The sequence below is a fragment of the Xenopus tropicalis genome, chromosome 8, assembly GCF_000004195.4.
Source record: "Xenopus tropicalis strain Nigerian chromosome 8, UCB_Xtro_10.0, whole genome shotgun sequence".
NCBI lineage: Eukaryota > Metazoa > Chordata > Amphibia > Anura > Pipidae > Xenopus > Xenopus tropicalis.
The window spans coordinates 99,510,494-99,519,908 of NC_030684.2; the positions used below are offsets into that span (position 1 = coordinate 99,510,494).

The following is a 9,415-nucleotide window of genomic DNA, read 5'->3' on the forward strand; positions in this document are numbered from 1 at the left end:
ATCTCTGCACTGTCACATACTGTATATTGCTGTTTTCCTTTCTATTTTCCTTTCCTTTAAATTTAAAGAAATGTTTTTTACATTTTCTAAGGCTGATGTACCTCTGGCCATACATAGAGTTAGTGTTGGAGCTCTATTCTGGCTTTGAAATGGCCTATATACAGATAAGACATTTTTGGTCATTTTTAGGTAAACTAAAAAGGAGAAGCCATTGATAGTTATTTGGTTCTTGCAGGATGATAAAGTTGGACTGTCTAAACAATCTGCCTAGGATCCATGACTGTATCAGCCAACAGCAAGTAATAAACTTATATACACAAGCTTAATATGAATATAGATATTTAATAGCACAGGTTGACTCCTACTTTCATAGGAAGTTGAAATTATTGAGTACACAAATATTGTCAGTCCATTCCTAGGATATACATTCATTTTTAAGCCTTTTGTTAAAGTGGTGGACTAAGGGAGCCACAGGCCCCCCTACAACACCCAATGGCCCCCAGCACTAGATGTAAAACTGGGAGTAGAAATTTTCAATATGAATCACGAGATGCAAGAGGTAGGGTGGTCCCAAACCAGGTGTGCCAACTATTAGGTGAACCTGTAGGGGGACGCTGACCCTTACGAAGCATCTGCTACCTGTGGGTCCCCATTGGCCAAAGGGTTTGCATCCCACTTTTTACTCCACTGTCTTGTTGTGATTATTAAACCTGCTTAGGGTGCAGTGTGTAAAATACAGACAGGAGTCAGGGGCCCAATACTAATAGGGGCCCAGCAACGTTCACAGAACCAAAAGAGGAAAAGGGCTTGTGAGTAATGGGTGTAATCTGGGCAGATCACAGCGTGTTTTGGGTGTAGGCAATTTTCAGTTTATACGTTCAGTCGGTTTTAGAAATGTAATGTTCATGCAATCACCAAGTGCCACTGTGCAGACACAATAATATTGTAAAGGTAAAAAGTTGTGAAAGCAGAGTTAAAAAACAGTCATTTTTAACTGCAACCCTTTCTTGGGTTAGTTGTTTTGGGTGTTATGGGGTGAGATAGGGGTGGATAGAGATCTATTTAGAAAAGCTTTTTTGGGGCTACCCAACTAAGAAGTGTGGGGTCCTTCGATTTCTGATGGTGGCCCTACTATTGTATATCCAAAACTTCAGCCTACTGAATTAGTTTCCACTTCTGTTCAGGAACAAGGGAATGGATTACATAATTTTATAGTGCATATAAAACAAATTTCATCTTCAGAGGGTCATATTAGTAGGAATTCTGATATATAGCTATTATCTTCCATTGCGCTTAAAGGATCACTATATATTTGCCTTCTGCAAACATGAAATATAATAATATAAAGCAATGATAGCGCTGCAAATACTACATACTTACATTAGTAAAACATATCATATATAGTACCATAAATTGCATTCTGATACATGTAAGAGGCAGTTAGCTAATTTTAAGCCACTAAGAAACAAAGTCGATATTTGAATTCATATATATATATATATATCCAAAAAAGACCAGCAACACCGAGTTATATTCCAAAAACAGTCAATTGTGTATTAAAAACGCATGAACAGCCAACGTTACGTTTCAGTCCCCATCGGGACCTTTCTCAAGAATATAACTCGGTGTTGCTGGTCTTTTTTGGATATTTAAATCATTTACCTTGCACCCGAGCTAAGAGCTGAAGCAGAGTGCCACCCTGGGTTTGCTATATATATATATATATATATATATATATATATATGTAGAAGGATTAGTACTTATTAAAACAGAACAAAAGTTTTTTTTTCCCATTCTGCACATTTCATGCTATTTAAATAATATTTTTTAAATTACAAGAAGGCACTCCTGTCCATAAACAGCTCCCATTTAAGAATATTATGCCTTTGCCCCAATCAGCATACAGTACATTACACCAGAGTTCTGGTTAGATTTCTGCCACCAAGATTCCACCCAGCTACTTCCAGTTAGAAATCAGCATTATAGATAGGAATACTTTACACTGACTAGTGATTCAGACACGTGGTACTTTGTGCAGTATTCACTGAAATTAAATTATGCCACTTTTTTCTTCCTGCATAGAATTTCTTGAAGATGATTTCCCTATCAGCAGCTCCTTTTCATGAATCAAACTGTCCAGGAGGTCCTCTTGTCTGTAGTTGTGATAAACCTTCAAGAATGCCAGAATGGTTATTCCCAGCCAAGTCAGCCAGGCTGCCCACAATCCAAACTGAAAAGTAAGGAGATGGAATATAAAGGAGATTTAGTTTCTCTGAATGCACAAAATATAGAAATGCCTCACCTATAATACTCAATATATTGTTGATTCTAAAAATACCTGTAGCTTCTTTTCTGGCTTTTTTATGATTGTTTTCTCTGAAAAACTAAATTGCTTAAAGGAGAAGGAAAGGTAAAAACTAAGTAAGCTTTATCAGAAAGGTCTATGTAAATACAGCCATAAGCACTCACAGAAATTCTGCACTGAGTTCTCTATAAAAAAAAAAACAGGATTTCTTGTCTCTTTGTCTTCCTGTGCCAGAGACATGTGGCTCTCTCCTTTCTCCTGCTCCCCCCTCCCTCAAGAATTCTAAGAACTAAACCCCCCCTTAGGAATGTGTGATCTGAGCCAATCAGCAGGAAGCTTCCTCATAGTCTTACAAACTGAGCATGTACACCAGTCTTGGTGCAGGAAAGTGGCATTATGGGAATTTTCTTTACAAAGCTCAGTGGGTTTTTTTTCCTACGTGGCTTCTGATAATCTGAACAGGAGAAATAAATATAGCCTTTATTAGCCTTTCCTTCTCCTTTTAGGATTTGAGATTTCATCTTTAGATCTTTGGATTTATTTCCAAATTTCCTACATAAAATAATATTTTCAAAGTTGAAAATTCATAAATTTATTGGACATAGTTATGACTTTGTTTCTTTTCTGATAGGATTGGTAGTTCAAGATGGGGGGACAGGCTGCAGCTCAGGAAGAATCTGTTGGGAACTTATACCATAAGGCAGCATAAATAGTATAAAAGTATAATTTGAAGTGTGGCTTTAAATTACAATGTTTGTACCTACAAGTTTTTCATACAGAAGAAAAACAATTTATGAACCACAGTTATAATGTTAAAAATAAATAAAATAATATAAATAAAATGTGTTAATGTTGCCCAATGATTAGCCAGATTGAGTAAAATGCATTTAAGACATTCCATTTGAATGAATATCGGTTATGTAGGTAGCACAGTGCATGTTTATACTGCAAAGGTTTCTGTGTTGGCAGGAAGAGAGGGCATAATAAAAGTGTAAAAATACCAGACACTGTATGGTAAGAATTAAGAAATAAATACAGGATACAAAATTGATGGAAAACATGTTTAGCTTCCACAAGAACTGGCTGTTTTTTTTTTTAATCAGTTAATTTAGTACAGTACAAATGCTTCTCTGTGGCTGAAAAAATAGCAATAACTAAATCAGATCACCTATCTGTATGATTAAGCTGTTTGACCCAATATTACACAAAATTGGCCAGTACACAACCAAGTGGAAGATTAACAGGAACAAAGGGATTTGGTCTCTAATTTCTGTTGTTTTGACGCCTATTATGTGCTCGGGGTAATTCTGTAAGATAATGCAAATATGCATGGAATAGATATAAAGCAATTTTTAAAACTGAATAAAACCTTTAATATAGAGAAATCCTCTGAATAGCAGCAATGATCCTGGACTACAAACTTGTCACAGGAGCTCTACATCTTGAAAAGTGTCTGGGACACTCACATGCTCAGTGGGCTCTGGGCAGCTAAGCTTAGGGGTTGTCATAAAATATTAAGCAGAAAATAAGGTTGGCCTGTTATATAAACTGATGCTACAGGGCTGATTATTACTTTTTGATGCTACATGCACTGGTTGATGAGCTGCCATGTAGTAATTACCTGTACCTATTATTAATCAGCCTTATATTGTGACATTTATATTCTATATATATTCAGTATATTGTGAGTCGACCCCTAAGCTCAGTAAGTGACAGCAGCACAGAGCATGTGCAGGGAATCAGCAGAAAAGATGGGGAGCTACTGGGGGCATCTTTGGGGGCACAGATCTTCCCTGCTAAAGGGGTGTGGTTGCCATGGGCTGGTACAGAAGCTCAAAACATAATGTACAACATTTCTGGCCTACTTCTTTAGTTAGGCTTTAGGTCTCCTTTAACATAACTTTACTTAGGTTAGGTCCCACTTGTAGCATTTATAATCCCAGGACTGAGACAATTTCTAAAGTTCAATCATTCCAACTAATAAAAGAATTAATAACATGGTGATACTAGGGCAGTCACAACACTGGCACCATCTCAATTCATGTATATAAAAAAAACAAAAAACTGAAATTATTACTTAGGGAGACCATATGATGGAAATCTCCAGTCACCAGTCATTCTAACCAAAAACACTTATAGGAACCATATTGACCAACCCAAGTTTCTAAGCCCTTTAGGTTAGCAAATACATTGAGATAATAAAAAAAAACATCTGCCAGTCGAGAAGATGTCAAATATAAATGTCATAAGGAAGATATCAATCATAAATGTATCACTACTGGATAAAGCAAATGCAAGATACCTTACCTGTGCAATGGCAAACTGATCATAGAAAGATGAGTTTTCTAAGTTAAGTTCTAGGTCTCGGTCCTGAAGTTCTTCACAACTTAGAGAATATAAACATAAAACATCAGTAATGGAACATCTAAGCAAAAATATTTAATCCTGAAAACTATGCCCTGCCAATATAAATAGGGGTAGGGTTTTTACATCTTCCCCGTGGAGAGAATTAACTTGTGGGTAAAAATGTAATTGTATCTGTAATTATATATATATATATGTGTGTATGTATGTGTGTATGTATATTTGTACTTGTGTGTGTATGTATACATTATATGGTATTTGTGATCAGCGCAGTCCTTCACAAACATAAAACAAACAAAAGTAACATCTACACAGCAGCTTCAGTAACATGATATGGTCAACACATCTGTGGGTATTCCTGAGCATTAAGGCTTGTATTATGTTAATTTCTCCTCTTAAAAGATCACACGCATTTAACAAATTCTACTTCATAACATGTAAGTTACAAAGTCTAGCTCTGTTTTGACCCTCCCACCCAAGCCCGTTGATTAGTCCACCAACCTTTGAGGAAGGCTTCCTTTTTCTGTGATGGCATCACACCACATGTTAAATCCAACACTAACAATGGTGCTGGCAATAAATATGACAAAAACCACAAAGGAGCTGATCAGCAGATTCAGGAAGGCGTAAAAGAAAGAGCTGCAATAAAATGGAGAAAAATATAACTCATAAAGAGCCAAAACACAGCATCAGCAGACACTCTAAACAGCTTTCAGCCACCATATACAAGAGATAAGTGGCCTCCCAAGACATCTGGTTTAATTAATAATACCAAAGAGAAATGAGGAGGCCCAGGATTATTCTTCTGAAGTCTCATTATCCTTGTCACTTAAATCCTCTTATATTTTTCCTAATGAGATCTGAAATCATAAATTATAAACTGCCTACTAACTATTCATCACATCACACAAGCACCAGCAGTCAATGTGGTAAATTTGATATGATTTAAGTTGAGGAGCTGGATCATGTGTGATAGGAATTTGCTGGATGACTTTATGCCTTAGTAGAGGGCATACTATTAATAAAGGAGGCATTCATTCAGAGCACAGCTATGGAATTTTTAAGTGCATATAGTTTAAAAAAACAGTTTTACAAGCAGGCATTATTTTGGAACTGGCTGCAAGTCATTAGAACTCTTGGAATTGTCACTTTTGACTTGAACTACAGTATGTACAGTATATCTAGAGATGGTGTGTACTGTTTTTTTAAAAATGTACTGTATATAATTACTTCCAAAATAGCAGTAATTAGTGATGAGTGAATATTTTTGGCACGCATGGATTTGCAGCAAAATTCCGTATTTTGCCATCAGCAAATCTTTTTGCAAAACTGCGTCAAAAATTCACCCAAAAAATTGGAGTGAAAAAGTTAGTGATGAGTGAATATTCTTGGCAGGCATGGATTTGCAGCGAAACTCCGTATTTTGCCATCGGCTAATTTTTCGCAAAACTGCATCAACATTTGTTGCACATAAGAAAAGAAAATTTGTTGACTAAAAAGTTGTGCTGTGAGAGTGACAAAAAAAAGCCCATAGACTATGGTATTTGGAGTGAGAAAAAAAAGTTGCACGCGTCAGAAGAATTTGTTTCACGTAAGAAGATATTGTCTCTCATTTGCCTTTTAGCAAATTTTTCAACAGTTTCACAGATTTTCTGCGAAGCACAATGCCACAGATTCACTCAGCACCAGCAGTAATCCAAGATAGAAAGAACTCAGAACTAATTTATACATTTACAATAGGTAAAGAATATGTTTTCCCAGGAGTCACTCTTCCATAATTTCTATTCTATTGAAGTAGAACTGCCCCCATTATTATTTATGTATCATGCCAAGTATTATGCCAATATAATTAAAAAACAAAGCTGGGGCTTGTATAACTAATATAATTCATAATTTGCTATTATGCCTGAAATATAAAAAATGCATGATTCATTCTTATTAATATGCATCTAGGGAATCCAAAGAGAGATCCTTGGGCAGATAGAGCACAGGTCCATGACTGGGAAAAGTAGGGGCCAAAATAAGTAATAGGTTGGGATGCTGGGATATGTAGTCCTGTAAGGAGCAAGAGGCAGGAGAAAGGGCAGGGTATATAAAAAGTAAGTAGTGGGGTGGTGGTGTTATTACCTCATGGACTGCAGTAGAAAAGATTACACCCCTTCGTCTGCCCTTGGGGATAGTGGGTTGGGGGTAAGGGTTTTGTAGGATAGATAGATATTGATAGATATAGATGATTGATAGATGTATAGATAGATGAGTGATTGATTGATGATCAACAAATAAAACAGATAAATGATTAGATAGATAGATGATAGATTGTTTTTGGTGATAAAAAGACAAATATAACAGACAGATAGATAGGTGATAGATAGATAGATAGATAGATAGATAGTAGACATGAATAGATTATCATGATAAATAGATTATTGATTGATGATAGACGGATGTAACAAACATTTGGATGTATTGATAGATAGATAAAAATAGATTATAAATAGATAGATAGATAGCTAGCTAGCAATAGAAGATACCTAGAAATAGATAAGAGATAGATAGATCGATAGATTGATGGATAGATGATAACAGATATGGATAGATGATAATGATAAATAGATATAGATGGTTGATTGATGATAGGCAAACATAACAGACAGTTGGATGAACTGATAGATAGATAGATAGATAGATAGATAGATACATAATCGTTTTTTTGTGATAGATAGACTGATGGACAGATAGATGGTAGATATGAATAAATGATTATAGATGATAGATAGATAGATAATCAATTTTTTTGTGATAGATAGACTGATGGACAGATAGATGGCAGATATGAATAAATGATGATAGATAGATAGATAGATAGAGGGTGGCTACATAGTATTTTGATCTAAGCAACCTGAACATATTCATTTCATTAATATAGGATGGTGAAACTCACTCCTCGTGGCCCTTGCAAAGGAAGAAGAGGCTCCTCCAGGCCTGCACGGCAGAAGCCAGCAATGACAGAAGCCCGGTGAATACACTGAACCTGCAGGCAGACTCTGGCCCCCACTCATCCACTGTGAAGTGCTCCCTCTCCATTGTAATATTGACGCTGAGCCACATGCCCTCAGTGAACAGAAGGCATTTTCCATGGAAGTCAGTGCTGTTTTCAGTCAGAGGGATCACAGCGATGAAGCTGAACAAAAATGCCAGAAAATAGAGGACACATTGGGCGAAGAGAAAATTGTTCAGCGCCATATTTTCCAGCTGCAAGATAGAGGCTGCGCAAACAGGGAACTGCTTTCATCCCCCAGAGAGGTATCACGTCGGTGACATGATCTCAATTAGATGTTATAAATCTCTAAATCTGCAGCAGGATGTCGGGAGGGAGCTGGCTGGGCGCTTGCATTCATCAACACAGGCTCAGGCTGAAAGCTTTCCCATCAGCACCACAGACAATTCCACTGCTGCCTCTACAGTCAGCAAAAGATCCTCTTTAACCCACACAGGGCTACAATATTGAAATGTTGGGTAGGGGAGAATGATTAAGATATTGTTATTATATGAATATGTGTGTATGAGAGTGTAAATAATGCAAAGGGGAAATAGGTGGGTGGTTGACTGATTATAGAAAGATATAAAGATAGATAAATAGATAGATGATAGGACAGATAGAAGAACAGCAATAGTGATGTGCTGGTCAAAAAAAATTTGACCGGCACCAGACACTAACCCATTTTTTTAGAGACCCGCACCCGACCCTAACCCACTCTCTTTATATATTTATATACCAGCACCCAATCCGCCCTGCCTCTGATATCACGGAGGGGGTCCCACGGGTTTCAAGTCGACCTGCACATCAATAAACAGCAGGATGTCAGGAAGGAGCTGAGTGGGTGCTCACATTCAGCACCACAGGCCTAGGCTGAAAGCATTTCAATCAGCACCATGGACAGTTCCAGTGTTTAACATTGCTGGGCCCCTTACCTGCCTCTACCTTCAGCAAAAGCTTCTTTTTAACCCACACTGGACTAAAATATTGAATATAATACAGATAGATAGATAGATAGATAGATAGATAGATAGCACAGTAGGCTGTCAGTAGGGTGCTGAGTGGGTGCTCACATTCAGCACCACAGGATCAGGCTGAAAGCTTTCCAATCAGCACCATGGACAGTTCCAGTGCTTATCTTTGTTGGGCTCCTTACCTGCCTCTACCATCAGCAAAAGCTTCTTTTTAACCCACATTGGACTAAAATATTGAAAAAACAAAATATTGAATATAATACAGATAAATAGATAGATAGATAGATAGATAGATAGATAGATAGATGGATGCACAGTAGGCTGTCAGTAGGGAGCTGAGTGGGTGCTCACATACAGCACCACAGGCTGAGGCATCATTACTACACTTTTGCCAAATCAATTTACTGTTAGTTTTCTAAATTAATGTTTCTGCAAATTATACTTGTTCTTCAGGAACAATTATGTCAGTTAAATGCTTGTCAGAGGTATTACTTCATTGTACAAGAAAGAAGTATTGGGTACATCAACATTACTTTCCAACTCATTTGATTTAACTAGAAAGGATGCAAGGCGTATCACTATTCCCATAAAGGCATAGTACCTAGTGATGAGAGATTTTTTTTTTTTTCGCAGTGAATTTCCGCATTTTGCCATTGGCGAATTGTTTTACGGAACTTCCATGAAAATTCGCTGTACGTAAATTTTTTTGTCGCACGTCAAATTGGGCGTGGTCAT

The 9,415-nt window shown here is 37.0% G+C and overlaps 1 protein-coding gene across 1 annotated transcript; it reads right to left on the reverse strand.

The window, feature by feature from the left end:
* Nucleotides 1–1,758: 1,758 nt before the first annotated feature.
* tmem179 (transmembrane protein 179) lies at nt 1,759–8,244 on the reverse strand. The gene is made up of 4 exons (XM_002940718.5): nt 7,611–8,244; nt 5,171–5,308; nt 4,613–4,691; nt 1,759–2,230 (listed from the first exon to the last, which is right to left on the reverse strand). The coding sequence occupies exons 1-4, from the start codon at nt 7,910–7,912 to the stop codon at nt 2,051–2,053; spliced, it is 699 nt and encodes a 232-aa protein (XP_002940764.1). The 5' UTR covers nt 7,913–8,244; the 3' UTR covers nt 1,759–2,050.
* Between the last annotated feature and the right edge of the window lie 1,171 nt (nt 8,245–9,415).